The sequence below is a fragment of the Hetaerina americana genome, unplaced genomic scaffold (genome assembly GCF_022747635.1).
Source record: "Hetaerina americana unplaced genomic scaffold, ioHetAmer1.1.p SCAF_6, whole genome shotgun sequence".
In the NCBI taxonomy this organism is placed as follows: domain Eukaryota; kingdom Metazoa; phylum Arthropoda; class Insecta; order Odonata; family Calopterygidae; genus Hetaerina; species Hetaerina americana.
This window is the reverse complement of record NW_027287205.1, coordinates 19787797-19807092: the sequence shown is the minus strand read 5'-3', so window position 1 is coordinate 19807092 and position 19296 is coordinate 19787797. Positions and strand designations below refer to the sequence as shown.

Genomic DNA, 19296 nt, shown 5'->3' with positions numbered 1-19296 from the left:
ATTAACTCATTATCCTTCCATCTCACCTTGCACAGCAATAAAATATCTACATTTCCTCTCCTTTTCTCTCACATTATATTTTCTAATTCTGCCCTTTACCTATTCTAACTCATTCAGTCATCTTCTATGTCTCCTGTACTGCTGCTGTAGATTTTGCTAAGCAAGTATTTAATGTTATGACAACCCTGGAAGCGTTGCCTTTCTGGCTGCCAGGCAAGACACATTGGCCTGTGGTCTGAGGCCAGTAGTTGCCAGGATTCATTCTAATAACTGTGACCATAATCCTTTCTTGGGGTGGTTAATTGAGATGGTTTCCCATTGCCTTCCTCAATAGTGATTATAACATGAAACCATCACTCAATGGCCACACCTCTGGGGTCAGATGCCTTAGCAGCCTCCTCACTGAGGAACAGATGATGCGTGGCCTTTCTGCACGTGAAATTTTGCGTAACTCCTATCCTTTGACCTATTTTTGGTGACCCTACCAGGAGCAAATACCATTTATTCTGCCAGTACAGCTGTAGGGGTCATCAGAATGCACAAGTCATTCCACCATGTCAAGGTTGTAGTCCATGATAAGGGTTATGAGCAATATATAGACATCATTACCATAAAGCCTAGAAATATACATCAAATAATTCCTTTGCAGGTTAGTGCTAGTTAGTTTGCGGTTAGGTTATCCCAAATTAATATCTGTCCAAGGGACCTTGTTCTCTGTGCATCAAAATATACAACAGGCTTCCCATTAGTTTAAAAAATGAGAAATCACTCTCTATTTTTAAAAATAAATTATTTAGGTACTTAAATGAAAAATGTTTATACAGTGTGAATGACTACTTCAATTCTGGGTAATTCTGAATTTTATATGATATAAATTCTTAATTATGTATGTAGGTGTAATTTTATATTATTTTTTTTCTCTGGCTAGTAATCCAGTTACTGTACTTCTTGATGTACCCTATACGATTACATAATTGTATGATATTCTGTACCATACTATGCACTTGTCAATTGGGGAAATAAAATTATTATTTTTATTATCTGCATAGAAAACGGGATGACTGAGGTTAAGGGGATGGAGAAGGGGATAGTCATTGAAGACGGCAGTTAGGGTATCTTTCATTATTTATTTCTAACAAACACTTTTTTGAGAGCATTGTTTTTTATAGAAAACCCTCTCACTATTTTGATAAAAAAACTAAAAAAAAGTTCAACAGTTCATGTAGTTCTTAATGTTCAAGGATAATAAGTATCCTCCCATTTCTTCTTTTTATCTTCTCGTAACTTTTTAGGTATGTAAGAAGATTTATGCTCATCTAACCTTCTCCTATATGGATTGACACCAAGCTCAAATGGTCGTCTTCTTGCCTCCATCTGCCTTGTTTCATGATCTATTTTATAAATCTTCTCCCAATTATATATTTCCGGCAATGAGCGATGTCTAGGACGCAGTGAATATAAGTGCTTAATGCGAGTCTCCAACCATTGACGCTTTTTCTCGTCAGGGATATTTGCCACATAATGATAGTCACTTAGGTAAGGCTTCATTTCTGTAGCCCTCTCTTGGGGTTTATTCAAGTAAAGCTTCAACAACCTCTTCAGCACATCTTCATTGAGACCTTAAATAAATGAAAAGCAACAATATTAGTAGAGGGGGGCCTGAATGAATACACAAAAGGATTTATTCTTATGCACATTTTTTCCAAAATTCACACTGAAATGAAAACACATTTCACATGCATGCACACATTTGTGTTGTACACACTTGAATTTTGCTGAAATTAAATTACCCTGCATTTTGTATTTATTATTATTATTTTGATGGGCTGTCTTTCATTCAGACAGGCAGGTTTTACATAGCAAAAGTTTTGAATGGCAAAGAAAGTTGGTCGTTGATTCAAGATGATAGGCTTTGGAGATGTGGCGGTGAAGCATAATGGAAAAAAAATTAAATGGAAAGAAAAATAAACGAATAACAGAAGATATGGTAGGGGAGTAAAATATTTTTGGGATAAATTCAAAGAAGACTGGAAATATTAAGAGAGTAGGATACTGAAGTCTGTCATAGAGAACAGAATGTTGGTTAAGCAAGTTAAAATGGGGAAAAGGCATGAAGGATGTGATGCATGGAGGTAGAAAGTATATAGGCTTCAAAATTGGTTTCATTGAAATGCATAGAACGGCAACACTGTAAAGCCGAAACCTGCTTTCACCAGTAGTCTGCTGCTAATCATTATATTACAATTATCATAAAATATACAGTGGGTAAAGGGATTTTGAGGGGGTTAGTCTTTGAAAATTGTCTAATGGATTCAAGAAAAACAACTTATTATAGAGCATAACTCAATATGTGAATATAAAAGAAAAAGTTTTTGCAAAAAAATTGGACAGGTTGTGTATACCACATCTTTAAGAGGTTGCTTCATAGATTCTATGGATATCAAATCCAAAATAATGTATAACAACAAGCAAACAAATAGTCAATTAGTTGATCAACCCAAAATCAACATGTGTTGGTTTAAAAAACTTAGTATTTTCCAGGGTAATGATGAGGGAGTGATAGATATGATTGATATTGACCGAAGCACAAGATTTCTTTCATAAGTGTGATGCACAATTCCTTTTTCTTGACATTTGGCTTCCTTCCTCTCTCTGTTTCTGAACACCCATTGAAATGGTAAGGTTCATCTTAAACTGTTTCAACTCCATAAAAAATAAAAACTATGTTCACTCATTCTCCTTTCTCAAATATCCACATCACCAAATATGAGTAACTCTCCCTGACAGCTTGCCCTGATAAAGGCCTCCCAAATCCTCCAAAATTGGGAATGGGATGGAATCTACCAAGTAGCATTATTAAGGCAAAACCAGTCATGGTAAGCTATGGAAAATATTTTTGTCTTTTTACTCGACCAGATGTATTTTTTTACTATCGCAACAATATTTAGGCTAATTAATGAATTTCTGCCAAAAAAAATATTGTGATCAATAATCAACAGAAATACTACGCAATAGAACCTTCTATTGAAATATAACATTATTCCAGACATTTTGCCTAGTTCTGGAAAATAGCATTGATTAATTTATTAGTAATAAGGTAAACTAGAGAAGATATAAAATATTATGTAAACATGTATTGAAAACTCAAGAAAAAAAATTATATTACAGATAAGAGGGCATCTCAAAGTGATCGAATCATGTAACATGACAAAGATAATAGTCCACTTCTTTCAATTCCCAGGTCGGAATGCTACTGCTTAGATGCCCAAGATATATTTCTTCAGGGCAAATTTCCAGTGAAATAATTTCCCAAAGAAAATTTTGACTCACTTCGATAATAAAGATGACTTAAATACCCTGAATGTGTCTGTTTGTACCCAAAATGAACAATATTTGAAAACATATGAACACAGATAGGAAAAAGTAAATCTTGAGGCCCGATGAAAAAAAATGAGTAAACTTATCCCATGCATTTTGGGCACTGAAATGACACCCAAGCACTGTGGCTGCAAATCAAACACTGAGGTGACATCAGATAAACTATTATTTATCAAAATTTAATTTTTTCAGAGTAAAAAATAAATTTATATAAGTGACACCAAGTATTTAGGCTTGCCCACACACAGTTCTATCTGGCTGGATGACAGTTTCATTGTAGTTACAGTCTGTATCTGTAGGTTCAAAGTATTTACGTTGAGATTTGGTCAGTACATATAGGATTTTCTGTCTATCCAGGGGCACCATGATTGGCTGCTGTGCCCACTGTGCTCTGATTAATTGCTGGCTGAAGGTTCTTTTGAAAAAAATTTTTGTAAGTCAAAGAGAGTCCAAAACTATCCTCTAAGGTGAAACCATCTTTGCTTTACCTATTTTTATAGCCTCACACCCTCGGAAAGTAAATATTTCCCACGGTCAATGGACAATTCTATCAGGTTCCAGCTATAGCAGACCATAAGTGTGGTCATCACCAGGGCACAACATCAATTTTGAAGAAGGCAAGGTCAATGCTAAAGGAAATAGATATTTTCCAAGGTTGATATTTGAGGCTACAGAAATTGCTAAAATGCAGAATTTCAACAAAGGGGATGGTTATTTACTCTTTGGCTTGGAATAGAATTTTTCAAATGAATCATCAACCAACCATAGCACAAAGATCACCATGGCCAATCAAGCACACTTGGATACACAAAGAACCCTATATTTACCAACCAAATATTAGCAAAATCCACTGCAGGCCTACATAAGCTGGCTTTAAATCCAGTGCCACCACCGTCAGCCAGATAGAACAATGCAACCTTAAAACTATGGTAATAGCTGTACATTATCACCTTAGTTACAATATTATATAAGCCCCAATAACGAAAATACGATGTTATCTTACCAACAACTTTTCCATCTTCTATTTTCTCATATAACTGCATTTCAGGTGTTCCCCAGCAAAGATTTCTACGAGGATTATCAGTGCTATAATGGGAATGCATTATGGTGGTATTCAGCTGATACATGTAGAAAGACCAAAACTGGCCATCAGTAATTACCGTTTGTGTCACTAACGGATAGGTAACATCATTATATGTTGAGAACCCTGAAAAATACAATACAAAAAAAATTGTGAATCCTGCATATCGTACTAGCAAAGAAATAATAATTTCAAGATTTTGCAATAAAATCAATCTCTCAAATTGTTCATTCAGTAGCATCACGAATTTTACACATCACACATAGAGTACACAATTACAAACCTTGATAACAGGTAAGAGGAAAGAGCCATCCATAGGATGCTAAAATAGCCTGAACATGCAGAGATTCAGTATGTTCACAAGCACCATAATGTTTTGGTCGGTTGTTGATGTGATTTCTCTTATGGAATGACATCAATCCAAATTCACATGGATCCCCTGGCCAGAAACCTAATTTCAAGAGAGATACAATGCGGCCAACATTATCCAACTGGAACTGACTAACACTTGTTTTCCACACAAACTCTGTGGCCGCAAAAAGAAGTACTTCATCTGACCTGGTATATTTGTGCCATGTCGCCTTTGAAGACTAATTCCAATAACTCGAGGGTCATACTTGAAATGAGGAACTTCATATTCAGGATTTGTTGAGGTCTGCAGATCAACAACTGGAGGTAGTGGAAGTGGATGCCGAACTTGTAATATGGGGAAACCCTCATACTGAATGTATCTGGAGTAGAATAATTAGCATGTTGAAAACTTATTAAATAATATTCATGATATCTTTAGCAAAAAAAACTGAGATATAGTCACACCTATCCACAGGATCATCAGCCAAAGAACTAAGCCATTCAATATTTTTTCGTGACTTCCAGGTGCTGTAAGAGGGTTCCATTCCACCAGCAGCCCAAAATGCTTCAATCCTAGGCTCATAATCCACCTACAGTGATTAAATAGAATTAAGAAATTTTAGTGAGTCAAATATAAAAATAAGTGATGAAAATGATTAATAATTTAAATGATAGAGTTCATTGGTTGAGTTTTTACTTCTACAAATAGTATTCTATCAGTTGCTGGCTCTATGTTTACTATGCTTCTACTCACATTTTTGTTCAGTATTATAGGAAACCCTTTGACTTGGAGCATGGTTTTGTACGTAGCAGTAACATGGTCATTGGAGCAGGATGGTAGGCTTAGTTCGGAGGCTTTTCAAATGCGGGTGTGGAGAAGGATGGAGAAGGTGAAGTGGACTGAAAGGAAAACAAATGAGGAAGTGCTAGGCAAGGTGGGGGAGGAGAGGGGATTGCTGGGAGAAATGAAAAGAAGGCAGGAAAGATCAGATGGATTCAGGGCATTTTGATTGGTGAAGGGATGTTGAGGACTACGACAGAGGGGAGAACGTTGGGCAAACGAGGAAGGGGTAGGAATAGGAAAGGAATGTTGGACAATGAAGGGAGGAAGGAAGTATATGGAGTTGAAGAGGCATTTACTGTAGAGTTTTGTTTCAGGTAGTACTTTTTGTTAGGAGAGGCAAGTTAATGCATTTTTCTATAATTAATGCAAATGCAATAAAATGCTTGTTCATTCACTAGGATTATGTTGTCTATTGCATGAGACACTAAATCTATAGCTTCAAGGTTATTCAGTTGCCTTCCTCCTTCTTCAATCTGGTGCTATTGTGGATAATCTTTAGCAAATGTTTCACTAACATTGATTGATTTTTTCCCTTCTCATAGTATATCCTATGCTCATTTATCCTGGTCATTCTTCAGTCTTGCCTATACACTGTGCTGGGCAGTCATCACATTTGAGTAAATAAATGCCACTTTTCTGACAATCCAACATTTTTTTCTTTGATATTTGTGATAAATTTCTCAAGGGTGATTCCTGCATACATGCAGTATGTCATTTTATAATTTTCTTTAGGGATTTTTGCTGACGTGACATTTATGTCCTACTTTAATGGAATTCTGCACCATTTCCTTGCTTTACTTCTACCTGAAGGGACAAGATTTCTGATAACGCTTGTTTACCAAGGGCTATGAGTAATATATTATTAATGACTTGTGGTTTGTCCTCACTCCTTGTTGCTATGTGTATGATCACTTGTAATTCTTTTTCATAGCCCTTTTTTGGTAATGATATATATTTTTTCAGGGTTTTAAGAAAAGGCTCGTTAAAACCTTGAGATGGAATGTACTCTTTTATGGCACGGGAACATGGTCGATGATACAGGATGATAGGCATAGATTGTATGCTTTTGAAATGAGGTGTAGAGAAGTATGGAAAAGGTGAAGTTGTCTGAAAGGAAAACAAATGAGGAAGTGCTATGTATGGTGGGGGCGGGGAGCAGATTGTTGGGAGAAATCAAAAAGAGATAGAAAAATGGATGCAGATCATTTTGATTGGCAATGGGATGTATTAGAGAGTGAATATAGGGAGAAGGTTAGGCACGCAAGGAATAGGCAGGAATAGGATAAGGATGTTGTATGGGATGAAGGGAGAATAGAAGTATGAATAATTTAAGAGAGGCCTATTGTTAGGTCGGATGCCAGGTGGTGTTTTGTTAAGAGAGATAAGGGAATTGCTGCTGTATTGTTTGGTAGGTTGTGTCCATCAAAAAACTACCCTAACCAGTAAATTACCGATATTAATAATACTAATGAGCTGGCCTCTCCCAGATTTAAGCCTAAGTGAATATTTTTGGGTAGAGCTCTCTCAATCTAAAATGTTAATTACATTTGCTCAGATACCTATTAAATACACCTGCATACTCTGCTTTATTTCCAGACATCTGTTACTGCCTCCATCTTACTTTCTTCTATTCCTATCATTTGAATATCGATAAGGTGAAGATTTTTCAAATAGTGGAAAGTACAGCCTACACCAAAGGTGCTAAACTGGTACCTAAAGAGCCAGATGTGGGCCACTTTACTCACCTACGGCTCGTGCACAAGAGAATGTTCTGCTTCCTTTCTGTAAGGCTAGCACAGGGCATGGATGCCCTTGGGATTTCTTGGTCACATCTCTTCAATCTGACTGACCAAATGGGCAGCCTACTTGAGCCATCCACAAGTCAAATTGTTATATTTTTCACAGCAAATTGGCACTACTGCTGTTTGTGAATAATGTTTTAAATAAATAAATGAGGTCAGTGCTCCTAGCAATATATTACATAATTTTTTCAGCCCTAGGTACCAGTTCCAGGGTGATTTTTTCCACTGTCTACGGAAGTTCTGCATATTTCTTGGAGTTGCAACAAGGTGAGAAGCCAAGTGGCTTGCTGAGATATGGGAAGCCTTTTCTTTTCAGTGAAGTCATTTCCTTAGAGAGTGGTAACCACTGTTTTCCTCACATTACACTTGGCACTACTGACCCCCATCTTTCTCCTCCTGTGCCTCTCTATACTCTTCTGCTTCAACTTTACGGACATGTCACTGGCAGGTATAAAGTTATTTTTTGATATTTTGGTTAAATTTCTAGCAAGAAAAAAATATTTTTGTCAATATTAGTGTTATATTCTCCAAGTTAACATGGTGGAATGTGGAAGAGTTGTAAGGTCACCGGGATTATGCAAATTTTGGTGAATTAGCTCTTAGCAGGAATGCCAAATTAAGAGTTCTTTGATCATGACTATTGTTAACTTCACCTTGCTCAAGTTATGATAACAAATTCTGCAAGGAAAGAATTTACTTAATTCTGACAGTGCTGTAGTTTGATGCAAATTAAGATTACTTTACTTTCTCATTACATTACACCACAAAAAGCTAATGAAACCAATGCTTTAACAAAAACTTATTTTCTTATACCACTAAAGCAAATAACTATGAGAAAGTGAGGATAAGGCACATGAAAAATGTATATAATAAGTCACCTCTGTAAAAGATAACTTGTCAACCAATACAAGGTTTCCTTAGTCACAAGAGTTCTACAACTCTCCAACTGTCAGAATGATATTTAAAAACGTGAATTTTGCGTCAAATTTGAGCTTTTCCAGTCACACTCACTCTTTTTGAGCTTTAGAGAGGTTTCCCTCTGTGCCAGTGTGATTAATTTGCTTTTATTATGTGTGGTTGACGGGCCACTGGCACAGAGGGAAACCTCTCGAAAGCCCTGATTGAGTGACTGCCTGAGACTAGCAAGGATCAATGCTATATAGTATATCCAAGCTAGAGAGTGCATCATTAATTTTCATTTACTTTTATTATTATTATATATTTTTCAATTTTATTTTGTTACGTGTGATTGGTGGGCCACTGGTGCAGAGAGAAGTCTCTCGCAAGCCCTGATTGAGTGTGAGTGCTTGAGACTAGCAAGGATCAATGCTGTATAGTACATCCAAGCTAGAGTATGTGATTAATTTGAATTTATTTCACTTTATTACATGTAACCAGCAGGCAGCTGGCACAACGATAATTCTCTCATAAGCCCCTGACTGATAAGTGTTTGACAAGGGCGAGGGTCAATGATCTGTAGTAGACCTTAGCCAGAACATATTTTGGTTCTAAACGTTTGCCTTATTCATTTATTTTGTTAATTATTTTATTTTTATTTTCAGTTATTTATTTATTGATAAACTACATTTATCCTCTCTGATTTCCCTCACCCATCCTTCGCCCATTTATAAGAGTATGGCTGAGGTTGACTCTTTCCATAATATTCATACGGCCGTAGTTACTGTTTGCTTAATACATCATATGATGTATGTCCAATTTCTTTTGTTCCACCATAAGTTATGGCAGTCATTAAATATTTCATATGGTTTAACACAAAAGTCATATAGGCAATTAAGTACTGTACCTTATACATGTCAACCCCGTTTTCGTGAAATTAGCAAAATGTTCCCTTACTACTTACAATAAATTATTAAAGGGATCCATCTGAATAGTTAATTTCAAATTCTTCTGAGTCTTACCTGGGCTTCAGTTAGGTGTGGTACATTGCACGGAAGAAATGACATAAGAAGCCAATTTATCTGTCTTACAATTGATGAAGTTAAACCATCCGCTTCATCGCCTGAATACCTTTATTGTTGTATACAAGAGAAAAAGTTTCCGTTTAAAAGAGTTGATATCAATATTAAGCACCCTGGTATTGCTACAAAACTGATAACCAAAACTTAATTTAAACTTACCTTCTATTACGGCACTCGAAAATTAACATATCGGCTAACAAAGGGGTTAACTTATCAGCTAGTACTGAAGTTCCATTGTCATTTTCCAATCCCTCACTCAATGAAGGCAATTTTTCACATTCGGTCATGTGTGTTCTTGTTATGGACTGAGCGAAATGAAGGGAGTCATACGGTATCACTCCCTCTTTAATTCCATAACATTTCCATCCATAATAGGAAGGCATGTTAATTTCAAGGAGCTTTTCCTCTACAGTCGGTAGCGCTTTAATTTTTTCGTGCCATTTCACTTTTTTACGATATTTTTTAGCGACATATGACAAGTCCAATATTGCGGGATACTTAACAGACACATCGCTTTTACTAGAACAAAACCTTTGGCATTCTCCAATTGTAAATGATGCATTCTTGCTCAAATGAGCAACAAGAGAAAAGCGCCCCAATGATAGATTCATTGTGGGAGGAACTATACTTAATTTTCTGACTTACAAATGATACTCTAGGCTTCGGCTGTGATTCATTAGATGTTTTAAAAATGATATCCACAGCTATATGACCTATATGCTCGTGGCCTAAGCATTGTAAATCTCATGAATTAGTAAAAATGATTACTAATTTCAACCAGACTATTTGAAAGGACGTTTTAACAATGGTCTCCAGAAAATGGCAAGTTTACCGAGCAAAAGACCAATGATTTAATAGACTAAAACCGGTTCACGAATAGTGATACATCTACCTAAAATTACGGTATATCTTTGAATTATTAAAAGTCTTCCTCTTCATAAGTCTCTGCCAGGGTCCGAGGGCACGTTTTTCACGAGTGGTTTTTGCAGTTTAACAGGAATTTCAAGAAACCATAGAGGTACGGAACGTTAACTCATAAAATTCCCAAAATTTAAGTTCAGGAAACGAATTACGAATTACTAACGTCATTTGTTAATTATTAGATTCTCCCCCACCCCCCGCCCCCCAAAATCATCAACAGACTCGTCACTTCTTTTTATTGAGTGAGAAAACACAACTTCGTTGAAAATGAATATTTAAATTTACTCAAAGCCTCCATTGATGTCTATTTATCTCAAGTATGATTTAATGAACAAAATTTTAAAAAATAAATGAATTCTAGGATGGCTGGTTGGAAACAGTTGAATTATGTAAACTGTGTATATAAAGCAATGTTTGTCAACAAAAGTCGCATTTGAGTATTATGCACAAGGTATTACCGAGTATTATGTGTCACTTACCTTCATTGCCCAGTAACTTTCTCAAATTTGAAGTTTTTTTACCTCTTTAGGAGTCACATTGTTTCGAGGGTAAGTCAAAATTTTGAAATCAGACATTTGAATTTAAGTACCTTAAGTTTTGGGATTGTGTATGATGATTACATTTAGAGTTTTTTGTGAACTTATACTATAATAATCCCCTAATGCACCATAAATATATAAATGGCGAGTAATGTGGAAAAGATGACCGACTTTTTCGCAACAGCCTGCTTAATGACCATTAGTCCCTATAATCCTGTATTAATGTCAACCACAAAACAAACTGAAGAAGAATGATATTCTGCTTCAATACCTAATCTTCATATTTACAAGCGATATAGATGTGAATGCTACCTTGTCAAAGGAAAACCGCTGGCCATAATTTTTATATTTGAGGACAAGTTACATGCTGGGACGTCCACTAAGAAGTCCAATCTTCAAAATAAGATGGGCAGATAGTAGTGTATTCAATGTTACATATTAGTAGTGTTGTCGGATTAAATTTAACATTGTAGTTTTTCAGCCGTATTTTACATCCGGATATCAACTTCTTGGCATTTTCTCCTTATGTTAGTTATGTCCAACAATTTCATTTGGTAGTAGTAAGTTCAGTTTTAATATATAACCTTTTTAAAGCACTTGCGTGTCTTTATTTGTATGCTTATGAATCAATGGGATAGATTGGAAGTTTATTTATCATTTATGGTTTTTTCTTGAATATCTTGGAGCCTAATTTTCTTTCGGCAACATGAGGAACGTGGTGTTAAGTGGGCAGATCTAGTGATTGGAGGGTTCGGGATGGGTTCTGAATTAGGCTCCTGGGCACACTCATCTGCCCCAAGCGGACTGATTTTTCGGGTCTCCCCGTGAAACCACTGGCGGCAAAAGGATACGACCCAGTTGACGAGTGAATTTACTCCTACCCCAATGATTGATTTTCACTCGCCGTATAGGACCTGATTCGATATAAGCTCTACCTTCACATATCAAACCAACCTGCGGGTTGAATCAAAATTGCTTCATAGAATAAATACTAGTATATATGGCCAACATATTTTTCAAATACAAATAATACAGCGTGTGACCCTTTTAGAGTTTTACGGTGTAATAAAAGAGGTTCAGCTAATGTTGTTACATGTTTTATAGACAGAGGAGGGAGAATATATAATTGTGAGTCCAGTAAATGCAATTTATTTCTAAAACTGCTTCATATTTTTACTTATCATTAGAGCCCTTTGATTGATCCATGTGGGAATCTCTTGAACAATGCGTCGCTACACAGCGATCAAGAGCAATGGTAAGTGCACTTTTTAGGTATATTCTCTCTAATAATATTCAAATGAAATCATAAACTATAATACCAGCGTAGTTGTTGATTCTGGCCTTAAGTGAACCCATCTGACGATGAAATTATATTTTCCAGTTTATGCGCCGACATCTACTAATGTGATTCAGCAGAATATGCTGCATTGCCACATGACCTGTCACTATCGAATGATGTATAATGCCAAAAGTAAAGTGGACTCTTCTCCACCAAGACATTACAAAGGTCGTTTTACAATGGCCGATTGCTCAAGGAAGAAGTTAAATAAGCATCCAGTAAGAACTAACAGGACAAAGGCAGCCCATCGTGCAGAAGTGGATTTACAAAACCAGTTATTAATTGACAGGATTTTATTTGACACCAAACTACCCCCAAGTGCTTATGTTGATGAATGTGTTACCCAAAGGCAGTATATGTTGAATGAACCCAAAATAAACAAACTCCGGCATGCAGAGAATGACAGGATTAACTCAAAAGATGTATGCCAATATCAAAATATTAATGTCCCTTCCTTGAACATATCAACTGCGAAAGTGAGACAGGTGCCACAGTTCAGAGATTTTCTCAGTCAAACATGGACTAAAAAAGTGGCAAGTGGTAACAAGCGGAATTCCAGTCTTGTAAAACATTTAGAAAGTCCTCAAGATGTTGTTAGAAATAACATTCCTCGACAAATGAGTAAACCAAGGTTGTACCACACTTCGCAGCCTCGAAGGGCACTCTTTCAAGGTGACACAGCCTGTGTTAGCAGTGGAAGTGAGGGCAATGCTGGTGATGATGAGGTATGATTTTAAATATTCTTCACATCTCCTTTCCAAGGAAATGCATTTCATGCCATGGATCTCACTAAATAATAATCTACTCTTCTCTTTGAAATGTGGTTATTTTCTAAAAAATGACAGTTTCCATTACGACAAAACATCATGATGTCATAGCCTCACTGCAGTGAAATTCAAGTTAGGTCTCAATTGAATGGAAAACAAATGTGATTTCTATGAAGAGTTTTTGATGGCCAATGGTAATATATTGGAGGCCATTGAAAACACTTCTGAGATATCATTCCCATTGAAACAAACTTTGAGGTTATTTTCACATTTGACAAAACGAATCCTCTGAAAGTATAATCAAGTATTATATCTAGTTTTGTTTCTTTAATATTTTTATGTGCTGCGGATGAGAAAAATTCATGTTTCATGTCATCAACGAGATAATGGATCCCCAAGCTGTAGAATAATTTGGAATATTTGACCTCTTACCATAGTGCAATTGTTCACCTTTTTATGGCAAAATATCTAATTACATGTATACATGCATCATCGCACTGTTAAAAATTTCATGGTGTAGTTATAATTCCAGTGGTACTAATAATATCAGATCATGTGAAAAATTAGATTTGAATCTGTTATCAAATTGCTTTAATATTATGTATATTTACCAGAATTGATATTTACTCTTTTAATCTCTCTGTTCATCTTCTTTGGAAGCTATCAAGTATTTACAGTATGTAATGTGATCCAATATTTTACCGTTCATCAAAATCAGATGATGAATGGGCCATGCTTGATATGAATTTATTGTCTTTTAGGATGGGGCACCTACGTCATCATATGATGACTCCAATCCAAGTGATAATGAAAAGCAGAAACTGGTGGGTAGAAAAGTCACCACACCAGACTCTAATTCTCTTCTTAAAAAAAGCACAAAGAAGAGGTTAGGCAATGCATGTATCTGCATCCCTGCAATTGAAGAAGTGAAGAAGTTTCCAGCCAGTGAAGTTTCCAGTCGAGACTCAGCATATGAAGGTGGAGAAGGGATGTCATCAACAGAAAAGGAGAGGATTTCTCCAGATCGTGCTGATGATAGTATTTGCCATTGTGTTGACGTACATTATAGTTGTGGGTCCAAAGCAGATGACATGAGCTGTTCAGTGCCAAAAGAAGAGACACAGTTCTGGTAAATATGTGGAATTAGCTTGATATGTCTGTATGCTTACAACTTATTCCATAATGAAAGTAATTGAAGCTTTTGTTAATATTTTTGCAGCTTTAAAAGTGAATTATACATGAAGTTCCTACAAGATGTGACGGATGATATCTTAGTTAAGGGTGTATATTCCAATGATGCACTGGAGAGGCTGTTTCAAGAGCATATATGTAATAATGTATACAATTTGGATGAGGTGAGTATTACACAACTTAACATGAATTCACTCAGTTGAAATTGAAGCTGAAATTCAGTTTCACCTGAAAACTTTCAGATGAGCCTAATTTTCATTATGATTAGCAATAGTGCTCCTGCCTGGTCTAGCAATATAGGTAGGACTTTATGGACCCATGGTCTAAGTACAGCCACCCTTCTGATTGTCACCTAACACAATGGTAAATACTCCTCCATTCGGCATTGCAGTGATTCAATTTTAAATTTCACCTTGTACGGTTAAAAATTAATTGATTTTTATTAAATGAAAAACTCTACCTGCATCACTCAATTTGATGCGATGAGAAATAGTTGATGAAAAGTTTAATGTGTCTGATTATTTATGTTCTTAAATATATATTATTATTTATGAAAAAATGTACATTGAAACATTTGCGGAAAGGCAGCAAATCTACTATATTTTGAATTGTAAAGATGTAATGGTCTATATTTAAAAGTAAATATAACCCTATTATGAAAGTACTTACATCCCATGTGTAACGTTTGGCTAAAATGTGATCACTTCTTCCAAAAACTGTGTTACTTAAATTCCAAATTACTGTTTGAATTAATATTTTCTTAGTTATCATTCACACAAAATTGTAATAATGTGCCTAGACACAAATTGTCACAACAATTTCTGGCATTGGTCCAGAGTTTAATTTTTTCATGTAAAAAATATATTTTATGTCCTACTGTATAATAAATAGAAGGTGAGTACCTATGTGTATTAAGAAACCACAAAGAGAACCAAAAAAAATCATTTGATTGGTTTTACCAAAAGTGTGCGGGTCTAAAATAGGAGGAAATTATTTTTTTCCTCCCTGAAATATAATCTCATTACGATGAAAACTTTATTTGTGGCACTTTTCAATTATGATTTCCCAATATGGACACATGATACTATCATTATCCTTTGTGTAATAAATGGTGGTAAATTAAATAATTTTTTCCATGATATTTCAATACAGCTTCAAATTTTTAATTGCTTGCTTTTTCAGAATCATCTTTGGGTGATGATAAAAAAATTGGGGGAAGACCTTGGCATGGCAGTGAATCATTACAAAGAGGATAAGTTGTTTGACAAAGGGGCTACCAACTCGTCAACTTTATCTGTTGAAAAAGGGAGAAATACTGAAAACATATGGCCTCAAGTCTCCCCGGAAAATTACAGTTTGAAGGTAAATGATGTGGGAGGCAATCAGTTCAACTGTAAACCTGAGAAAGGAAATGAAGTGAATTTAGTTCATATCCCATGGACTAAAAAACATTTCCCCAGTGGAGAAACTAAAACTTCCTCTTCAGTGGTAATTATTGAACAGAACTTTTCAATGAGTAAAAAAGATATTTTAGGTAATCTAGCAGAATTGGGTTTTGATGAGTCTATGGCTGAAGAAATTTATCACATCTTAGCAGGAAAAGGTGGTACGTACCCTGACTTCACTCTAAAGGAGCTTCAGGATATAATAAAACAGTAAAACATGAAATGTTTCCTATTTAATTTTGTTTGTAAAAAAAATTTTGCTGGGCCTTTATTTTCCCCAAAACCTTGTCTCGACCATTCCCAAGAATTATCTTTCGAAATAAGTTTCAGTGTGTAGCTCCAAGGATAAGGAAGTATTTTTATAAATTATGTTCATGTGTATTTTGTCATTATTTAGTGATCAGTATCAAAATACTTCTCTGAGGCTGATGACAAATTGGTCTTTTTTTCTCATGACATGTTTCTACTCTTTAAATGTCAACTTCTAGCCAAAGATAATACATATCAAGGTAATCAGTATTTTTATATTTCTCAAGATCTAGTCGATTATTTTTGTTTTGTCTCAACCCCCATCTTATTTGCCTCATCTTTTCATTCCTGATACTAGGATATATGGGCCGTGATTTTATTCTCAGTTTACCATTTAAATGGCAAATGTTCAATGTTAAATGACTCAGACAATTAAGTGTTACCACTGTGTTAAAATGACTCTAATGAATATTCAAATGGCAAATGTACAATGAAGTATATTTTGTATTATTTTCTGTAAGCATTTTAATAAATGGCAATAAATTGAGAAAAATATCTTAAGCCTGCTGCATTTGCTCCTTTAACGGCAAGTGAATACATTGTACATTTGCTGACACCTTGCTTATTTTTAGGTCCAGCTCTGTTTTTTATGCAATACCTCTGTGGGTGCAATTTATGTTCCAGTTTTTGCACAGTTCTTAGGGCTAAACTATAGTTTTGTTTAGTTCCTGGCTGGGTGAAAATTTTTATATTGTAGGACTATATAAAGGTGCCCAAAATCATCCCAAGTAAGGAACTAATGTGTAACTTCTAAGTTGAAAAATTCTTCTCTTTGCCTTCCTGTGACAGGTCTTAGTTTACTTGTCCATTGCTTTAACATAAGTGTCTTCCTGTATTGCCCAATGGCAAACCACACCTCCCTGTTGATGGCCACTAAGCTGACCAAAACCCTGGTGTAAGAGCTGTCTCCTAAAAATCACTTACATCATCTTGACCTTTTCATCAATAAACTTAACTAGCCAATCTCACCCCTATCATCATTGTGAAATCACGTATGACTGATGGATAGCATATCTAGTTGCACAAACCATTCTGCCATGAGAAGCTTTCACAATGCATATTTCTTCTTTTAATTGTATTGTCAGGATCAAAGATTAAGTAAAACTGGTTTTAGTTAATCTTGCAAGTATATTCCACTTAATAAGTGGAAAATTGCAAGAGTTTTCATCTCTGTTGAACTGTTCATACATTAAGCTAAATAGTAGTTTTTTAGTGAACTTAACTAATTAATTAAATTATTTTAAAGTACTATTAAATTAATTAATTACATCAATTAATTTTTCTTTTAACTCTTTAATTTTATACCTAAACTGTATATGAAAAAAACAATCCATTTAAGCTCAACAGGCCAAAGAAGAGGTAACAAGATTCATTTCATCAAGGCACTTCTACATTATGATTTACCCTCAGGTTATATCTGTTCATTAGCTTCAATCTTTGATAAATGTACTATCATTTTAACACTAATTCTTGCAATGGTAAAACATTTTTGTTGCTGTGAGAATCAACTTTTTTAAGTTATAATTTAAATAAACTGAAGTTAACTTTTACAGTTAACTTCCCCAAGTCTGTTTTCAGAAAATTGAAGTGTTAAAAAAGAAGAATATTCTGACCAAGATACAATGTAATGGCTATGGACCAAACCATCTTCCAACACCAGGAGTAAAAGGGCTTCAAGATGAATTCTGCCGTAGACTAGTAAGAGGTAAAAAACATTGGTTTTTGTGAATGATCATAAAGTTACTATCGCCGAAGAGTCTAGTATTGCTCAGTGTGTTGACTTCAAACCAATGCAGTTATGAAAGGGAGTTCATCAGCATTCCAAGGGTATTTTATCCTTATTAGTTGTTTAATTGTATTTTTAGCAGAGTTCTTATCTAGTAGTCAACATGGTTTTTGTCATTTCTGGTTTGCTAATTTAGCTATTAATGATATAATAGCCTCCAAACTGTCTTCCCTTGACAAGGGATTATTAACTATAGATTAATGGCCGACCTTGTCAGAGCTTTCAATAATTTAAGCCAAGGTCTATTCATAAATAAATATCAAGACAAATCAAGGACTTAATTATCTAGGTGTGAAACAATTGCTTTGATGTTATCTCAAAGGTAGGTATCAATCTCTTGTTACATGGTGTTCTTTCGAAAAGCAAATAATTCAGAGAAGTCTGGAGGATGATACTTGATTCAGGAATGCTTAATGAGGATGATATTCCTGTTAGTCTTGAGGCCAATACAAGTGTATTTGGTACAGGAGGTCTTTGCTGGGACCCTCAGGCATTTAGACTTCAGTCTGTTGTGACAACCCTGCCTGTCACATGCAGAAATAGAATAAGAGTACCTCAACAGATGTATGGATGTCAAAAATATTTATAGAGCAACATGAAAAATATTGAGGAGCCCAGAACACCCAGAATGAAGGAAGTCATGCCAGGCAACAAAATGGATGACAAAGGAGTTTCAGCCAAGCCTAGCACACGTAAGATAAGACTGGAAAGCTAATTTCTTGGGTGCAAGAAGTTTTGGGGGCTTAGTATTTCACAGAGCTGTTGAATGTGAAATATGAGGAGAGTAAGAAAACAGGGTACATGAATATAGCCCCAGAAGTCGATCAAGCTTCCTTAGAAGAGGGAGAGCTAGCAGTGAAGCCACAGAGAAATGAGAGAACTCCATGGGGAGGATCAAATCATTGGTGAACTGCTCAAGTGTGGAGGAAACAAGTTAAACAGGAACCTGCAAAGGCTGGTGTGTAAAATACGAGAGAAAGGAAATGTCAGGAGATTGGAGGACGGTTCTTATATGACCTATTTATAAGAAGAGAGAGCAACTGCCATTAGGCAACTAAAGGGGATCATATTATTATATGTCATTTATAAGGTCTTCTCTAGTATACACGTACCACTGAAGATACTGAGCAATTATGTAGAGGAATTTCTGGGAGGGTAACAATATGAATCTAAACCAGGAAGAAGTACAACTGATCTAATCTTTGTTATTGGACAGAATGGAGAAGTGTTATGAATAAAATGTTGCCCTACATATTTAATTGACTTCCAGAAAACATTTGATGGTTAATAGGAAAAATGTATTGAATGCCATAGAGGGATTTGTAGTAACAAAGAAACTAATTAAACAGGTAGAAAGACTGAAATGATCCCAGGCTAGGCCTTTATTGGAGAACAAGGCTAGTAGAGCCTTTGGGTGAAAACTGACATGTGTCAAGGGGTGGTGGTCTTTCGGTGGTATTATTGCCGTTGGTACTACATGAAAAAATAATGGAACAGAGATTTGGACGGAGAATAATATGCAAGTCTGCCTAGGCCTATGCTGTTGCACAAGTGGCAAGGAATA

At 35.6% G+C, this 19296-nt stretch overlaps 3 protein-coding genes across 3 annotated transcripts in view; 2 read left to right on the top strand and 1 right to left on the bottom strand.

The window, feature by feature from the left end:
- RpL28 (ribosomal protein L28) overlaps positions 1-19296 on the top strand; it is a 139787-nt gene that overhangs the window by 68279 nt on the left and 52212 nt on the right. The gene's annotated exons all lie outside the window — the stretch shown is intronic.
- mRpS30 (mitochondrial ribosomal protein S30) lies at positions 1114-10506 on the bottom strand. The gene is made up of 7 exons (XM_071593539.1): positions 9595-10506; positions 9376-9484; positions 5276-5400; positions 5018-5190; positions 4743-4910; positions 4382-4585; positions 1114-1619 (listed from the first exon to the last, which is right to left on the bottom strand). The coding sequence occupies exons 1-7, from the start codon at positions 10044-10046 to the stop codon at positions 1237-1239; spliced, it is 1614 nt and encodes a 537-aa protein (XP_071449640.1). The 5' UTR covers positions 10047-10506; the 3' UTR covers positions 1114-1236.
- Positions 10721-16404, top strand: LOC139695071 (spermatogenesis-associated protein 7 homolog). The gene is made up of 7 exons (XM_071593693.1): positions 10721-10807; positions 10886-10904; positions 12083-12150; positions 12277-12959; positions 13763-14130; positions 14221-14356; positions 15375-16404. The coding sequence occupies exons 3-7, from the start codon at positions 12120-12122 to the stop codon at positions 15849-15851; spliced, it is 1695 nt and encodes a 564-aa protein (XP_071449794.1). The 5' UTR covers positions 10721-10807; positions 10886-10904; positions 12083-12119; the 3' UTR covers positions 15852-16404.